General features: G+C 36.0%; 1 protein-coding gene across 5 annotated transcripts in view; it reads left to right on the top strand.

The window, feature by feature from the left end:
- SMC5 (structural maintenance of chromosomes 5) overlaps positions 1-19,659 on the top strand; it is a 107,208-nt gene that overhangs the window by 68,932 nt on the left and 18,617 nt on the right. For all 5 annotated transcript variants that reach the window (XM_073228638.1, XM_017651264.3, XM_073228636.1 and 2 more), the window contains exons 12-17: positions 3,350-3,444; positions 4,030-4,162; positions 6,164-6,337; positions 6,440-6,609; positions 16,464-16,587; positions 16,869-16,991. In XM_073228638.1, coding sequence (XP_073084739.1) covers positions 3,350-3,444; positions 4,030-4,162; positions 6,164-6,337; positions 6,440-6,609; positions 16,464-16,587; positions 16,869-16,991 — 819 coding nt within the window. The remainder of the gene's footprint in view (positions 1-3,349; positions 3,445-4,029; positions 4,163-6,163; positions 6,338-6,439; positions 6,610-16,463; positions 16,588-16,868; positions 16,992-19,659) is intronic.

A 19,659-nucleotide genomic window follows, 5' to 3' on the forward strand; every position in this document is an offset into this window, starting at 1 on the left:
TCATTAAAGAACTGAGTTGCTTGTATTACAAGTAAGTCTGAGATATGGCTCACTGTGAAGGGCATTCATCAGGTGTAATTAGACTATTTCTGTTTGCAAATGACCAGCTTAGCCTACACTGAGCACCTTGATTTTCCTCCAATACTCATGCTTCTTCTGTGCTGAGAATTTATATTAATAATAATTGATGTAGGTTCTTAAAAATTTGATCTCTATTTTTTTCTTGTGCTGTAACTACTTTCCATAGCTTCTCATCAATAGAACCAGTACTTAACATTGCATGACTTTGTGTGTGTATTCTAAATTCTGAATTTATAGTATATAACCTCCTCCTGTATTTGAGTACAATTTCTTATTTTAGTAACTTAAAAACCATCCTCACAGTTTTTGCTATTTGTGCATACTACCATGTACTACCATCAACAGTTTTTTGCCATACCTGCGTACTAACTGTAAATCACTTCACTTTTTGTTGCTCAAAGTATTCTAAAAGTATAATGTTACTATCAAATGATAAAGATAATTTGCGTAACAACAAAGACAAACAATGTTAGTAAATCCTAGACCCCATACTGCTGCTTAGTGAAACCAAGTAACAGGATTTCTTAAAGGGGAGATACTAAGGAGTTATGGACATGCAGACCATGTCCTGCAACTTTCTCCTCTAGAAATATTGAAAGGGAATTGAAATGGAAATTACTTCCCATTGTATAATTCAGTTTTATTTACTGTAACCTCTAAAACCATGGATTTTTTTTTAAAAAAAACTTCAGTGAACCCTTCATACTAGTATTTTTGATACATTGATTCATGGTCAAGATTGTTTCATGTCTACCTCCACTTCTCTCTCTTTTTTAAAATTCTTAATTTGATACAACTTCAAACTCACAAAAAAGTTACAAAAATCATATATATAATATCTATATGTCTTTTACCCAGATTCACTGATTACTTATATTTGTCCTATTGGCTTTATTATTTCTCTATCACAAGTCCAATTAGATTTGCTATGACTCAGTATGTATATTCCTAAAAATCACTATGCTGTGCAAAATTGTGCAGTAAAAACCCACAGGGCCAGTATCAGGGAAAGAGTAGCACATTTACACATGTTAAATTGTTGAGAAATACACATACAGTAAATATGGTGCTTTGTTTTTAAAAAGATGTGTAAGTAGGCATTTGGAAGGGTTCTATTTGTGAATTGTAAAGCAATTAAAAACACCCAAAATGGGATGGAAAGTTGTAATACTAAATAGGGTTGAGTGTGGCTAATAACAGATGTGGTAAACTGAGATAGCTGGTAGATGTTTAAGAGGAGGGTGTATGTGTCTGTGCACAAATTATGTATATTCCTAGTTTCTGCATTCACTAGAGAAAAACCTCGTGTAACTGCACACAAGCAGATATGAATTCACATAACACTTAATTTGTCCCCTCATATATCAATTGTTTGGAACAAATTTGTGTCAGAACAAGCATTATACCAGAACTGTTTTTCTTTTTGTAATTTTGTATGTGGAGTTACTTTGAGACTTTGAAAATATCCTGTTCCGCATGAAACTACCTAGTAGGTTTAAGAACGATTTATGATTTGATTCTAACTCAGAATGCCAATTAATATATAGAAGGAATGACTATCATAAGAAAGAACTTTTTCTTCTCTATTTATTATATCGTAGATTCACAAAAGTTTATGGAATTATATCCATTACTATAATTTATTTTAATGCTCAAATTGTTCCTGATTTGGCCTGTGAGACATTCAGATTGACTCCCATGCCCTGTTAACATTTTGTCACTGTATTTTGAGCACAACTTCAGCTTTTTGGCACAGTAAGATGTTGATGCATCTTGAACCTACCCTGGGCCTTACAATCAGCCTTTTTCCCAAGGAACTCTTAGTTTCTTTTAGAAACCAAGGTCTGGGTACTAGATGTGTTCATTGCTGCTAGTGTCTCATTGCTTCTAAACCCTTGCTTGCAAACCCTTATATTTATTTCTGTGTTTATCTGGAGAGCGGGAGTATAAGTACACCATGATTTCACCCTTTCAGTTGTAATCCAACACAACAGGGTACCTTCTAGTCTGTTGTCTTTGTATATTTGTACTTTCCTACCACAGCAGTGAAAAATAGCCCCCCATCAGTGTATTCACTCACTTGTTCAAGTCTAGAATGCTGAGAGAGGAGTCTCAGAATTGCTAGTGTGTACCACCATAAAATCACTCCATTCCACTATCCCATCATGCTTCCATTAATTTCTCTCAGCATTGTTTTGTCTTTTTCAGTGTAAAAGTATTGCATGTCTTCTGTAAATGTGTTCCTAATATTTGACATTACAAATTATTTCTGAAATTCGTTTTCCTGTTCATTGCTAGTGCATAGACATACAGTTGATTTTTTTTGCATTGACCTTACATCCTGTGATAGTAGTTTAATTCACTTACTGCATTCTAGTAGTTGCTTTGTAGATTCCATGGTATTTTCTATGTAGAAAGTCTTATCTTTGCAAATAGATCTTTTCACTTGTTCCTTTTCAATTTTTTACTTCTTTATTGTGCTTCACTACAATGGCTAGTACTCCAGGACAGTGTTGAAGAGATGTGGTAAGATTAGATATCCCTGTTTCTTCCCAGTGTTAGGGGGAAAGTACTCAATTTTTACCGTATTTCACCAATATTTTTTTGCTGTGCATTTATCATAAGTGCCCTCTGTCAGACTGAGGAAGTTTCCTTCTGTTCCTACTTTGCTGAGATCTTTATCATGAATGACTGTTGAATATTGTCAAGATGTTTTTTAACGCATCTACTGAGATGATCGTTTGGCTTTTATACTTTTTTCTGTTTATAGATTGGTTTTTGAATGTTACACCAATCTTGCATTCTTGGGATAAACTCTACTTGGTTGTATATAGTGTTCATATAATGCTGGATTCTGTTTACTAGTGTTTTGTTAGGGATTTTGCGTAAGTGTTCATGAGGGATATTGTGTTTTTGTCAGGTTTGGGGGTCCATAATTATTCTGGAACCATAAAATAACTTGGGAAATGTTCCTTCTTCCTGTTTTGTGATAGAGTTTTGGTATTACTAATTACTTAACTTCGATAGAATTTATCAATGACAATAATAAATGTACTCTTTCTGTAAAAACATATAACCACAATATAAAAACACCTAACAATAACATTATTACACTAAAGATTTTTCTTAAAAGGACCATTGAATATCCAGTCAGTGTTCAAATTTCTGATTATCCCATGAATGCCAGTAGGAATACAGTAATTTTAAAAATCATTTTGATTGATAGTATATGGTAATTCAAATAACATTTTCTTTCCCTTATATTCAGGTTCGTGACAATAAAAAATTAAGAGTAAATGCTGTTGTTGCTCCCAAAAATTCACATGCAGACAAAGCACCTTCACGATCTCTGAGTGAACTCAAGTAAGATATTACTATAACCTGTTACTTTGAATACTGAGTAGTAGTATTTACCTCCTACATATATTTTAATTATCTTTGTCACATACATTTACATTTGTTATATGGTATATTATTCCCTTTTAGGGTCTCTACTTAAGTCTAAAATAAGGAAAAATCTAGGCCCTAAAACAGACCAAAGTATACTTAGTATATAAGGATTTTTCAAATCAGTGTAACATTATTGAACTTTAATAAATTTAGTAACTAAAATAGTTGGTTAGTTACTGGGAAAATAAAATAATAAACTATCACTTCATAATGCAAAAATAATTTCTAGAATGACTAAATGGAAAATTTGCAGTTAAGAAACAGTAAATATAATTTAAGTAACTATCTTAACTCTGGATGTTAAGTAGACATTCTAAATATAAAAGCAGTGGATTATAGTTTATAATCTAATATATCAATCATTTAATATTAAATGATTTAAAAACACAAAAGAGATTTACTGTGCCATCATTAAATAATGTTTTCCTATCATTTGTCAGCTACTGAATGTTTTAAATTGATATTTTACTAAAATCCAGTAAGTGCTTTTCCTTTCAGGCAATATGGATTTTTCTCTTACTTGCGAGAGTTATTTGATGCACCTGATCCTGTCATGAGTTACCTTTGTTGCCACTATCACATTCATGAAGTCCCTGTAGGAACTGAAAAGACCAGAGAAAGAATTGAACGGGTAAGAAAGTAATGAATTAGTACCAAAAGCATACATAGTTTTGCTAAAACTAGTTAGCTTAAAGTTAAGCAAAAATTGTGGGAAATTTAAAGTGTGTGATTCTGTTTTTACCCACACAGAAATTCTCTTCATAACACAGAATAGCAGCTGTTGAATAATACTTTATGACAAGTATGATGTGGAGTTAACCTAGAGTAAATAAATACTTTATACTTGTAGGTATAATGGTATAAAGTTAAAACCTGAGATGAGATACCTGGCGCTCCTACCTCATTCTCCCTTGCTTGACAGACGTATGTTTAAACATTATATTAGTGGTTTAATCATTTAAATTCTTATGTCCTAGATTATCTTTCAGATAATCATACTTTAGGATGGTAGGCTAGGATATAGAACTGTTTTGGTAAGTATTCCTCTTCTTAAAGCTTACACATAATATCATCTCATATTTGAATGACTACCCTTCATACAATCTCATTTTCCTAGCTAGATAAGCACATAAACTCTTAGTTTATATAATTCTGCTAATGCATCTTGGAGTTTTCTTGTCCTTACAAGTAATCTCCAAGCCTTAAGCCGCATTTGCTGCTTTTATCACAGGCAGAAGCAGGGAAGATATCTCTTCTAAAACAGGTTTTCCCGTAACACCAAGTTGTGTATTGATATTGCTTCTAATCATCTAGAATCTAATTACACACCTAACTGCTATTTGTTACATTGAATTTATTAGAATATGTCTTTAGAAATTTTAACAACCAGTATACAAGTAGCCTAGGATAATTCATTAGTAATTTCGGGGTTCTACATACTTCATTAACAGAACATAGAAATGAAATTACCAACTCATTTTGCAACAACAGGCTAATTACAATAAGTTGCCCATGTCTTTGATTATAAATTATTTCATCATATGGTGATCATTTGGGAAAATCACAAGTAGAACTCTTCATTTCAATTTAGTGGTGTTCGGAAAAGAGGGTAAGTTAAGATCATATGCATAGACCAAACCAATTTCTGTCACAGCTTGCATAACATACCTAGATAATGACAACAACTGTATTTCTTCCTTAGAATAAAAATACATTCTCTATTGTAAGTTCTGCCTTATTATCTGGTTCTAACATTTTAGGTTCTCTGACAGTGATTATACCCTAATTATGGAATTGTTCTCATTATTTTTTAAGACTCTTCTATTTGGTTAAATTGTTGAACTCTGTAGCTCGTGATGCCCTTTTTGCTAGGAATGCCCTTCCCTCACCATCTCTGTCAGTTTAAATCCATTTAAAACATTTTCATGAAACTGCGGTGGTCTAACTTCATCTAGGCTTTTCCTTCACTCCCAGCTTGCTCAGCCTTTATCGGTGCTGGTTTATACCCTGTTGAACTAAGTGTGCTGAAATATGTCTTTCTCTGTACTTAGCCTATGAACTTCTGGAGAGAAACAGGCCACAAGAGTATTGTAATGAACCTTCAGAGATTGGAAAAAACTGCATTACAGCAGCCTTTTCCTTATAAACATAAAGAAATAGATCTAATAATATTACTGTGTTAGAATGCTTTCTTTACCAAAAATGAAAAAAAAAATGTTGCAATCCTTGAAAAGTGTTTTCATTCTCCCAAATATACAGGAATTAAATAGAAGAGATTATCTATCTTTGAACAATGTAGCAGGGGAGGAGAGAGTAAATGACTTAGTTGAGATACCACAGTTCAGTCAGCTGGGAGCTGACTCCCAGTATCTCTTCTGTAGATTAACAAAGCTCTGAAAGGACACTTACTTGGGAGAGATTGTATAGTGAAGTATAGCTGACTTTGCTGTTTGTTTTAGTTTTCTCCCAATTCTTTCTTCCTTAGTGTTGTTTTCCAGAATAATCATCTGAAATGTATCAAAATGTATCAGCTGTCTTTTTAGAGGTGCCATTGATCTAAAATTCACTTGGTCTGTATTTTTATCCTTTTAAAAATTATCAGGTGTGCACTAATACTTGTTTTACATTGTAGGTAATACAAGAAGCCCGATTAAAACAAATTTATACAGCAGAAGAAAAGTATGTGGTGAAAACTTCTCTTTATTCAAATAAGGTTATTTCTAGTAATACATCCCTAAAAGTAGCTCAGTTTCTCACAGTCACTGTGGACCTAGAGCAAAGAAGACGCTTAGAGGAACAGCTAAAGGTTGGTTATTTTGATTTAAGTATTAGAAAAGAATATTAACTGGATTTATAATACGTTTAACTGAAACTTTAAAAAATATTAATGATTTTGAATATTCCATAGGAAATTAATAGAAAATTACAAGCAGTGGAATCAGGATTGATTGCCTTATATGAGAGAAACAAACATCTAGAACACAAAGACAATGAACTTAGACAAAAGAAGAAGGAGCTTCTTGAAAGGGAAACCAAGAAAAGGCAACTGGAACAAAAAATTAGTTCTAAACTGGGAAGGTAACTTTCAATCTAATGAGGGGTCAGGGTTGGGATTGGGGGGCAGTGGTGTGGCCACAAAGTGTTTTGAGGGTATTTTTAGTTATACCCTATAGTGACAACACAATTCCCACAAGCATATTTTGTAATAATTTCTTAAACTTTAATCCTACTATCCCAAACAAATTGTCAGTCTACAGGGCAAAGGGAGGTGAATCTCAAGTGTTGTTTCTCTGCTGCCCAATCAGCTGTTCTCATCCCTGGAGCCCTTCCTATGCTTAAAAATTGAGGAACCCCACAAAGTTTTGTTATGTATGTCATGTAAATTGATATTTGCCACATTAGAAATTAAAACTAGGAATGCTTAAAATACTTATGAAGAACAAACTGTTTTCCAAACAAAATACATTTAGCAAGAAGAGTGGCATTGTTTTATAGAAGGTTAGTTGTTTTTTTTATATCTGCTTTTGCATTCAGTCTGTTTTGAGATGTTTTGGCTGAAGTGTTTGAAGAAAATGTGGTCTTTCATAGATAAATATCTAGTTGGGGAAGGAAGGCATACTTCAGTAGACTTCTCAGGTAATTGTGTATGTTCTTCTTTAATACTACATCAAATCTTGCCAAGGTGTAGTTTGTTCAAGTTTAGTTACAGCGTGGAATCTGAACTCATCAGTGAGTATCATTATTTTAAAATCCATTGTATTTTAGGGGATCATTTACCCATGAATGGTTTTGTTACATCATGAATTTGGAAAATAATTGGTCACCAAGTCATGTAGATCTTTTAAATATTGATAACATTTTATTGTGTCAGAAAAATTCATGCCAATCTGCAATCCTATCAGAAAAGCCTTTAAGAATTATGAAGCAGTCAAGCTTTGCGTGATAGATAAAAATTTTCCAAGATCTGAATTTCCACTTGCAAGCTTGAATTTTATCATTGGCAACAAATACTGTCAGTTATTTTCCTTGAATGATTACCTTGCTTCATTTACTTTTGGGGGAAAAATGCTTGCCAGATACCTCAGGTCTGAATAACCATAACTTGTCTGTGATTCTTTGGAGTAAAAATGATATTCAGTCATCCAAGTGCTTTCCTTGTGACTACCATCCTGCTTTGGTATGCAGCAGAAGTGCTTTTTAAGTACTCTATATTTCATCATGCTGAATATTAAAAAGACTACTCAGTAGTTGCTGGGGAAGGTGGCTCAAGATAGCAGCATAGGAAGATCTTGAGCTTACCTCCTCCCATGGACATAACAGATCTACAGCTACCCATGAAACAAAACAGTTCTTTCTGAAAACTATTTGAGCTATTTGAGTACCTCCTGCAAAGCAAAGGATAAAAGGGCACATCAACACATGTGGGAAAGACAAGAGATCTAGTCTTGCCAAAAATCCTACCCCCAGTCCAGCAACAACAGTCAGGAGGGATATCACAAATATAGACTTTATTCCTGAGGAGAGCTGGGTTTGTGCCCCATATCAGGCACCTCAAGCCTTGGGACCTGTGCTGGAGAGTTGAGCCCCCAAAACATCTGGCTTTGAAAACCAGCAGGACTTAGATCCAGGAGAACCATAGGGCTGTAGGGATCAGAGATTCTGCTCTTAAAGGGCTCATGAGAAGATATACTGGCCCCAGGATGTAGTGCAAAAGCAAGGTTGAAAAGCACCTAGACTATCTCTGAAAGAGATTCATTTGCTAGTCTTTTAAAGCATCTGCTCAAGGGGCAGGAGCCTGTTGGGGCTCCCTGTAGGTACTGAGGTGCTGGCAAATGCCATTTTTGCACTCTCCCTCTAACCTGCTTAGGCTGGTGGATGTGCAGTATTCCTGCAGCCCCTCCAAAGCTGGGCAGCCAAGTGCCCCACCTCCACAGTCCCATCAATGCCAGCGAGCCCACACAAGCCCACTTGGGGAGTGCCTGCCTCTGGTAGTCAGGGAAGACTGCATTTCTGGGCCCTTCAGTTCTGTAACAAATGAAGAGATGGTTCTTGGAAGGCTGCCACCCCAGGGTTTCATACCTTTTGCACAGGGAACTAAAACACTCCCTAGTCTTCCTGTGCAAAAGGCCTTATTTGCTTTGTCTTGGATTGCAGCCTGATAGCCCCACTTCAGAATTACCACATAGCTAGAGGCCACATAAGTTCTCTCAGGGAAGTAGCCTGGAAGATGCCGTATTTGCGCTCTTCCTTGGCCTTGCTATAGCCCCTACACTGATCTGGAGCCTTGATTTTTGCAGCTGTTTACTAAGGGCACACTTCCAGATGGTCTGGTCTGGAGACCAGCAGGACTTACAATTGTGGTCTCATAGGACTGTATATATTTGCATACCTTAAAAGCTGCTGCCTGTGGGTCTAGCTTCCAGTCAAGCTAAAACTAGGGGCAGACTGAAATTCCTCCCTCCAGAATATTCAAATGATTTGGCACTCCTCAACAACTGGAACCTAACAAGAATAAATCACACTGCTTGGACAATCAGAAAGGTTTGAGAGACAACCAAAAGCTACCATGTGTTGAACTGACAACATTCATCTACTGCTTAGAAACCTACATAGAGTCAAGCAAAATGAAGAAACAGGAATATGTTCCAGATGAAAGAACAAGATGAAACCTCAAGGGAGGGGGAAAAACACCCCTAATGAAATGGCAGTAAGTAATTTACCTGATAAAGAGTTCAAAGTGTGGTCATTAAGATGCTCACTGAACTTAGGAGAATGAATGAAGACAGGAAGATGTGCAGAGAAGAGAGAGGAAATATAAGGAACTGCCAAAAAGAAGTCACAGAGCTGAAGAGTACAGTAACTGCAGCAAAAATACATTACAGGGGTTCAACAGCAGATGAGATAAAGCAGAACAGATCAGCACTCTAGAAGACAGAGCTGGAACTCATCCAGCCACAGCAACAAGAAGATGAAAGGATTTTAAAAAATTAATATCTTGACCTATAGGATAATATCAAGAGGAATAACAGTTGCATTTTAGGGGTCCCAGAAGGGGGAGAGAGGAAGGGGGACAGAAGACTTTCCTTGAAGAAATAGTGGTTTAGATCTTACCCTAACCTAGGGAAGAAAAAAAGACATCCAGATCCAAGAAGCCCAGTGAGTAACAAGAAGAGCCAAGATATATTATAATTAAAATGTTAGGTGTTAGAGAATCTTTAAAAACAGCTAGGGAAAAAAAAACTTTTTACTTACAAGGAACCCCCATAACACTAGCAGCAGAAACTTTGCAAGTCAAAAGGGAATGACATGATGTATTCACAGTGTGGAAAGGAAAAAATTTCCATCCAAGAATATTCTACCCAGCAAAGTTGTTATTCTGAATTGAAGGAAAGGCATACAGCTTTCCAGTCAGACAGAAGCTAAAGGAGTTCATCACCATTAACTGACCCTACAAGAAATATTAAAGGGACTTACTCTTGAGAGAGAGGAAAATAATTTTTAAGAAGAAAACACAAGAGTTACAATCTTATTGTTGAGGTAAATATAGTAAAGTTAGTAAATTAATCACTTATAAAGCTAGTATGAAGGTTAAAACACAGAAGTAGTTAGAATAACTACAATCATGAGTTAACAGATACACAGAATAAGGTGTTGTAAAGTGTGACATCTACATGGTATCCACAAAGAAAAACCTACACTAGGTACACAAAAGATGAGAAAGGAATCTTAACATAAAACTATAGAAAGTCATCAGACCAAAAGGAAAGAAAACAAGAAATAGGAACTACAAAGTAGCCCCAAAGCAACCAAATGGCAGTAAGTACACACTATCAGGAATTATTTTAAATGAAATTGGACTAAATTCTCCAACAAGAAGTGGTTAAATGGATTTTTTAAATATACCCATCTGTTTACTGCCTCCAAGAGATTCACTTTAAATGGAAAAAAACACACATACCAAAAGTGAATGGATAGGGAAAGATGCTTCATGCAAATGGAAACCAAAAGAAAGCTGAGGTAGCTGTATTTATGTCAGATAAAATAGATTTTAAAACAAAGACTGTAATAAAAGACAAGGATGGGTGTTACATAAAAGGGCAGTTCAACAAGGGGATATAACATTTAAAAATATTTATGCATCAAACATAGGAGCACCTAAACCAAGTATTAAACTAAAAGGAAAAACTGACAGCAATATAATAATAGTAGAGGACTTTAGCACCCCTCTTACATCAATGGATGGATCTTCCAGACAGGAAATTAGCAAGGAAATACCTATCCTAAATGACAGACCAGATGGACTTAAAAGAGATGCACAGAACATTCCATGCCAAAAATAGCAAAATACACATTTTTCTCAAGTGCACATGGAACATTCTTTAGGATAGATCATATGTTAAGCCACAAAGCAAGTCTCAGCAAATCAAAGAAGACTTAAACATCTTTTCCCGGCCACATGGTATGAAACTAGAAATTAACCACAAGTAGAAAACTGGAAAAAACACAAATATATGGAGATTAAAAAGAATGTTACTGAATAACCAGTGGGTCAGTGAAGAAATTAAAGGAGAGAAAAAACCTGAGACAAATGAAAATACAACATACCAAAAATCTGCGGGATACCACAAAAGTAGTTCTAAAAGGGATGTTTACAGTGATACAGGTCTGCCTTAATAAAAATCTCAAACAATCTAGCCTTGTACCTAAAGGAATTAGAAAAAGAGCAAAGGCCAAAGGAAATAGTAAAAGTAAGAGTTGTACTTCAAAAAGATAAATTTGTCAAAGCCTTAGCTAGTCTAAGAACAGAGCTCAAATAATTAAAATCATATTAAGAGGAGAGCTGAACAGCTAAATAGCAGAGAAATACAAAGGATTATTAGAGACTGCTATAAACAGTTACACCACAAAAAATTCAGCAACCTGAAAGAAGTGGGTAATTCTTAGAAACATACTATTTACCCAGAATGAATCATGAATAGAAAATCTGAACAAATCAATTAATAGTAAGGAGATTGAATCAGTAAAGAAACACCTCCCAACAAGCAAAAACTCAGGACTACGTGGCTTCATTGGTGAATTTTATCAAACATTCAAAGAAGATGTGATGCTTATCTTTCTCATTCAAAAGCTGAAAAGGAAGGAACACTCCCAAAATCATTTTACATGGCCAGAATTACCTTGATGTCAAAACCAGACAAGGACACTACAAATAAATTGCAGGCCAACATCCCTGAAGAATACATGCAAAAATCTTCAGGAAAATATTAGCAATACATTGAAAGGATCATACACCACAATCCAGTGTGATTTATTCCAGCTATATAAGAATTGCTCAATATCAAAGCAATCAATGTAATATAATATACTAACAAAATGAAGGAAAAAATCATATGGTCATCTATATAGATGCAGAAAAAGCCTTTGAGAAAATTGAACATTTATAAAAAAACACTCCAACAAGATGGGTATAGACAAGAGCATATCTCAGTATATTAAAGACTGTATATGACAAGCCCACAGATAGCTGTCATACTTGATGCTGAAAAGCTGAAACTGTTTCACTTAAGATCAGGATATCCACTCACCACTTTTATTAACATACCTTTTGCCAGAGGAATTAGGCAGCAAAGAGAACAGGCATCTAAATTGGAAAGGAAGAGGTAAAACTTCCACTATTTATGGACATGATTTTATATGTAGAAAATCCTGAAGACTCCACCAAAAATCTTTATTCAGTTAGGTTGCAAGAAACAAAATTAGTATGCAAACACCTGTTGCAGTTTTAATCACTAACAAATGAACTATCAGAGAGTTTAAGAAAACATTTCCATTTGCAATTGCATCAAAAAGAATAAGATATCTAGGAAAAAATTTAACCAAGGAAGTAAAAGACCTATATGCTGAAAACTCTAAGACATTGATGAAAGAAATAAGATGACACAAGTACCTAAAAAGGTATTTCATGCTTATGGATTGGAAGAATTAATATTGTTAAAATGCCAAAATTACCCAAAGCAATTTACAGATTCAATGCAATTTCTATGAAAATTCCATTGGCATTTTTCACAGAATTAGAGCAAAGTTCTAAAGTTTGCATAGAACCACAAAAGATACCAGATAGCCAAAGTAATCTTGAAAAGTTAGAACAAAGCTTACAGCATCACACTCCCACCAGATTTCAAACTATATTACTAAACTGTAGCAATCAAAACAGTTTGGTATTGGCATAAAAAGACACACAGATGAATGAAAAAGAATAGAGAGCCCAGAAATAAACCCATGCATATATGTTCAATTAATTTAGAACAGAGTAAGCAAGAATGTACAATGGGGAAAGGACAGTTTCTTCAATAAATGGTGTTGGGAAAACTGGAAAGCCACATGCACAAGAATGAAAATGAACCACTACTATACATCATGCACAGAAAGTAAAATGGTTTAAAAATTTGAATGTAAGATCAGAAATCATGCAACTCCTAAGGGGGGAAAAACAAGCAGTAAATTCCTTGACATCAATCTTGGCAGTTTTTTCAAAAGTCTGATTCCAAAGGCAATGCCACAAAAGCAAAAAATAAGTAAATGGGACAGTATCAAACCAATAAGCTTCTGCACAGCAAAGGACACTATCAAGAAAATGAAAAGGCAACCTACTGAATGAGAGAAAATATTTGTAAATCATGTATCAGATAAGGTATTAGTATCCAAAACATTTAAAGAACTCCTACAACTCAATAGCAAAAAATAATGTCATTAAAAAATGGACAGAGGATCTGAATAGACATTTTTCCAAAGTAGACATACACATGACCAACAGATAGATGAAAAGATGCTCAACATGATTAATCATCAGGAAATACAAATCACAGCCACATGCCTGTCAGAATGCTATTATCAAAAGGACAAGGGATAACAAGTATTGGTTAGGATGTGGAGAAAAGGGAACCCTTTGTGCAGTGTTGGTGGAAATGTAAATTGGTGCAGCCACTATGGAAAACAGTATGGAGGTTCCTCAAAAATTAAAAATTGAACTACCACATGGTCCAGCAATTCCATTCCAGATATTTTTCCGAAGATAAAACACCAATTCAAAAAGATACCCAATATTCAAGGCCATGTTATTTATAATAGGCAAGGTATAAAAACAACCTAAGTGTCCATCAATGGGTGAATGGATAAAGAAGATGTGGTGTGTACACACACACACACACACACACATACACACACACACACAGAATACTACTCAGCTATGAAAAGAATGAAATCTTGCCATTAGTGACAATATGGACAGAACTTGAGGGCATTATGCTAAGTGAAATAAGACTGACAGGGAAAGACAAATACTCCATGATTTCACTTACATGTGGAATATAAAAATCAAAAGAAAATTTGTAGATAGAGAGAACAGACTATTGGTTTTCAGGGGACAGGAGTTTGTGGGATGGGTTAAAGGGATCAGGAGGTATAAACTTCTGGTTACAAAATAAGTCATGGGGATGTAATGTATAGCCTAGTGACTATAGTTAATAATACTGTATGGCATAACTGAAAGTTGCCAAGAGAGTAGATCTTAAAAGTTCTCATTACAAGAAAAATATATTGTTAAGTGTATGGTGACAAATTTTAATTAGAGTTATTGTCATAATCATTTTGCAGTTTATATGAATACTGAATCATGTTGTACACCTGAAACTAATGCTCTATGTCAATTATACGTCAATAAAAAATTTTAAAAAGACATTCACTCAGTATTTGAGATTTAATAAAATTACTCTTTACTGTTATCAAGGACATTCTTAAGTGACTTGGCATTTTGGGAATTTGAGTGCATGGCAGGGAAGAGTCTATCAACTGAGTGCACTTCGATGCCGCTGCCTTGACTCCTCTAGAGGTGGTGGCATTGTACTCATCATTGCTCTTGCACTATCCATGCAAATGTCAACACAGCAGGAAGACCAAATGCCTGTTACAACCCTTAGAATAGTTCATGGACACCCTGAAATGGTTTCTGTGGACCACACTGAGAACTGTGGACCTGGATGAATATCCAGAATAATAGGTCCATTGAATCTGGAATGCTGGGAGAGGGGAGGGGAAGGTATAGGCAGTGAGATTATCAAACTAGTCTGTTTTCTCATCAGTTCTGAAAGAATAATAGAGTTTAACCTCAGGGTTTATCTCATTCCTTCAGTTGAAATCTCCCATGTTACAATTAGGATTATGTTATCTTGGCCTTAATGGCCACATATTCCACAGAACGCCATGCAAAATGTGAATAGTCTCAAAAGCCTTTTCCTAAAGGAAAACTGCAAGCTTACTGTGAGCACCCAGGAAACCATTCTCAGAATGGATTATAAGTTCTATTTTGAATTTTGGTATTTTACCAAAACTGGAGTATGTAAAGCTATTGGAGTGTTCAGTCTAGGGGAAAGGAACATGGCTTCCAGTTTCAAGGTTTTTCCCATGTCCTACCATAACACAGCTCAGACCTTTCTGTTATAATTGTTCTTTTTACACTTCTTTCCTTTAAAGTGAAGATATAGCTGTTAATGGCATAATCTTTAGTAAATAACTGCTCATTGCCTTGAGTGAGGTATAAGTTCACCTTGCTTGGTCTAATGTATATATTTCTAGATACATTTCAAATTAAAACATTTGGAAATGCATTAAGAAAATCTGTTCTTTACTGTTGCTTTTTTTTAAAGTCAATTGTCCATTAGCTTTTATTTAAAAAAAATAATGTACACTGGTTGCTTAAAGCACTATTAGTTATTATTAGCAATTATTAGTCTGTTTAGTTGCAAAGAATTTTTTTCAACTTCAAGCAATTTTTTCAACCTTAATCTTTTGTTCTTTCCTATCTTCAGTCATCTACAAGACACTTAACCTGTACTGTCTGACTGCTGTATGACCCTGTTACCTAAAACTAAACTTTCTATTCATAAAGTAACAATTTTTGTAGTGAAATGACCTTTTGCACTCATTACCTGCCTATCTCATACTTGTAGTTACTTGCTTTGGAATACTGTGGTAGAGACCTGGTTAGTGGTCTCTTCCTGACTAGTCCCCTCTCCATTCAAAGCATCCAGAATACTTTATCTTCTTTTCATGTTTCTACCCCATTCAAGAATATCTGTTGTAGCTTTCTACTATTACTACCCAAAATTTAATTAAATACTACACTCCCCTAGATTGACTTTCAGGTTTTTGATTACTCTTTTCACTCTGCCCAATTCCAACTTACATCCTAGCATCCACAGCACTCCTCCTTCTGCCATTCACACCACTCTCCCCAGCATCCACTGAACATGTTTATTCTGTGTTCTTACTTTTATCCCAGAGGCAATATGGTAGAAGTTAGAATTTGCTATCAAACACATCTTACTACGTAATACTTGTGATCTTATTAACTTCTGAGCCTTGATTTCTTCATCTGAAAGAACAAAGTATTCTCAGATTATTTTATTGTCTTTTTGTTTTTTTTTTTTTACCCATTAATCAAATCTCCCTAGTTAAGCTCCTTAAGGGAAGGGACTGTGTTTATAAACAATATTAATGACTAATAATAAATAATATTTATCAATCATTGAGGGGCAGGCACTATACTTGAGTGTGTTACATTTTACCTTTCTAGTAATTCCATCACACCTTGGTTAAAGTACTGTTAATCACTTCCAGTTTACATTCATGACAAGGAGGAAATTCAGATCCATCATCCAGATCCTATGGCATTAGCACTACCATTATCTAGACTATGCTGAGCACATAATATGTGTTGAGAAATACTTTTTGATCCTGAGTAGTTGTATAAAATGTTTAATCAAGAAGCTAGCAGTAGCACTGCCAAGTAGCCCATAGAACAGGAGGGGACCTGAGCATTTGGGTACCGTCCTTGTGTTAACTCTGATTTCTGCACTATTATGTGTTTCATACAGTTTAAAGCTGATGGAACAAGATACTTGCAACCTTGAAGAGGAAGAGCGAAAAGCAAGTACCAAAATCAAAGAAATAAATGTTCAGAAAGCAAAACTTGTTACTGAACTAACAAACCTTTTAAAGGTAAGGCATTTTCTTATTACTCATTTTTTAAAGCCGATAGTAAAACCTTAGCAAGAAATTTTTATTGATAATTTTTGCTTGCTCTGTTTGATGTTTCTCATTTTAGGTCAATAAATTAGTTACAAGCCTTTATTAAGCTAAATTATTTCAGATTTTATCCAGTTAAATACACAAGAAAACTTAATTCTCTTGAAAGATAGTTCATGGTTTATAATATTTTTATAAAACTCATTATTATTAGTTGTAAAACAAATTGAACTCTTAGGGGTTTTTGTTCCTAGATCTGTACTTCTCTGCATATACAAAAGGTAGATTTAATTCTTCAAAATACTACAGTGATATCTGAGAAGAACAAATTGGAATCAGATTATATGGCTGCCTCATCACAGTTACGTGTCACTGAGGTAAGACTTTTGCTTTCATTTTGGGGTTCTAGCCTCAGACCAGTTTGAAAACATACACATGTCATCACTTGAAATGTGCAGTTTGTCATGTACTCTTTAGTTTATGAATTTAATGCATCTTGCTGATGAGGAAGCAATATTTGAAACACTTTGCGCTGTGGGGCAAAGGGTGGTGATAATCTAAAGAGATACTACGGTGTCTGATGTAGTCATCTGAAAAACCAGAGTTTCCTGTGCTCTCTTAATCTCTGTAAATATAGCCATTGCCATTATGAAATAGCAACTAGTAGCTTGTACTGCCGGTTGATCCCATAAGCTGCAAGTTTTAAGCAACACTAAGAGAAGTCTTGCTACAGAATCTTGGGGAGTAAACCATGTGTTAATATCTGTCTGTGAAGTGGTGAGTATTGAAATAGTGCTCACAAGGAGAAATGTGCTGAACTAAGTTAATATAAATCCCAAAGAACTGGCAACAAAATGGTAGTAACAGTGACAGTGGCATAGTTTCTCAGTCTTCCAGATCCTTTCCCAAAAATAGAGCCACTAGAATAACAAGACAACAAGTATCACAGAGTTTGACGGTTTCTCCACTGGTGTACTACAGTGTATTGTCACACTGACCATCCAAAGTTAGAAGAAACAGCTGAGTAAAATACCTCTGTATTTACTAAAGAAATTAAATTTGTGGTCAAAAACTTTCCAATGATAAAAACTCCAGTTCCTGAGGCTTCACTGATGAGTTCTACCAACCTTTCAAAGGGAGGATTAATACCAGTTCCACCTAAAGTCTTCAAAAGTTAAAGACAAGGGAAATACTTCTGGGCACAGTGTGTGAGGCCAGTATTCTTATCAAAATCAGACAAAGACAAGTAAACAAAACTACAGACCACTATCTCTCATGAACACAGATGCAAAAATTCAAAGGAATTCAAAATGTTAGAGAAATGGATTCAAGATGGCGGCATGAATGGTGAGACAGACAACTCCTCCCAAAACCACATATAAGAAAATATAGTTAATACAACTAATCCTTAAAGAGCAACAGGAAAGAAGGCTGCACCAGACTGCATACACCTGGAGAACAGAGCAGACCTCATGAAACAGGGTAACGTACCAAAGCCTTGATCTGGCGGGACCCAAGCCCCTCCCCCACCTCAGCTCACTGGTGGGAGGAAGAGAAACAGAGCAGGGATGGGGTGGAAGCCTGGGACTACTGAACACCCAGCCCTGGAGATCTGCTTTGGGAGCACAAACCTACATTGCATGGTGCTGTGGAGATTAGTGGTGTTGGAAAGCTAAGACAGGCAGAACACTTGGAGAGACTGAGATTCCAGCCATTTGGGGAGGAACGGGATCCACATCCAGCTGCTCTGGGACAAATGAAAGGCAGGCAGTCTAACAGCCTTGCTAGCAGTGAGAGGGCTGCTCAAGGGGCAGGGTTTGCACAGAGCTTGCTGCATGGGAGAAGGGATGGAGTGGACAAGGTTAGGCACACTCTGCTCAGCAGGTTGGAAACTTTCAGGAACTTCAGGCACTCCATCCCCCTGGCTGGCTACTCACCTCTGAGGACCCCCAATGTGATACACACACAGCCTGCTGTGTCTTCCTCCTGGCCTGCCGGCACTGGCTTGCAAACCAGCAGTCCCTGACCTGAAATCAGGGCAGCCAGAGGGAGGACCCACCTATGGCAGCTACAGACGCAAAGCACAGAAGCTTACACCTGTGTGCTTGGCACACTGGTTCTGACAGTGGAGATAGGCATAGCAGCCAGGAAGCAGGAAACAGCTCTTTCCTCCCCCCAGGCACCAGCGCCACTCCCTTGTGACCCCCTGATGCTTCTCCAGGGGCTGAGCAGCTCCAGAGATTAGAGCTTCTAGGCACTAGAGGGCACCACATACAAATATGAAACATCAAAGGAACTTGGTTCACACCAAAATCTCACAAACACCAGAAAAAGGTCCAAACGAAACTGAACTCACCAATCTTCCTGAAAGAGAATTCAAAATAAAAATCATATCATTCTCATGGAAGTACAGATAAATATTCAAGCACTCAGGGACGAATTTAGGATGGAGATTCAATCATTAAGAAATTCCATATCTGAAATGAAACATACAGTGGAGGGATTTAAAAGCAGATTAGGTATAGTAGAAGAGACAGTAAATGGAATAGAAATTAGGGAAGAGAAATACAAAGGAGCTGAGGCACAGAGAGAAAAAAGGATTTCTAAGAATGAAAAAGTATTTAGAGTACAGTGTGACCAATCCAAACAGAACAATATTCGCATTGTAGGAGTACCAGAAGAAGAGAGAAAAAGGGACAGAAAGTGTCTTTCAGGAGGTAATTGCTGAAAACTTCCCCAATCTGGGGAAGGAGATAGTATCTCAGGCCACGGAAGTGCACAGATATCCCAACACAAGGGACCCAAGGAAGACAACACCAAGACATATATAATTTAAATAGCAAAGATCAAGGATAAGGACAGACTATTAAAAAACAGCTAGAGAGAGAAAAAAGATCACATGCAAAGGAAAGCCCATCAGGCTATCATCAGACTTCTCAGCAGAAACCTTACAGATCAGAAGGGAGTGGCATGATGTACTTAATGCAATGAAGCAGAAGGGCCTGGAACCAAGATTACTTTATCCAGCAAGATTATCATTTAAAT

Source organism: Manis javanica, chromosome 2, assembly GCF_040802235.1.
Source record: "Manis javanica isolate MJ-LG chromosome 2, MJ_LKY, whole genome shotgun sequence".
Lineage (NCBI taxonomy): Eukaryota > Metazoa > Chordata > Mammalia > Pholidota > Manidae > Manis > Manis javanica.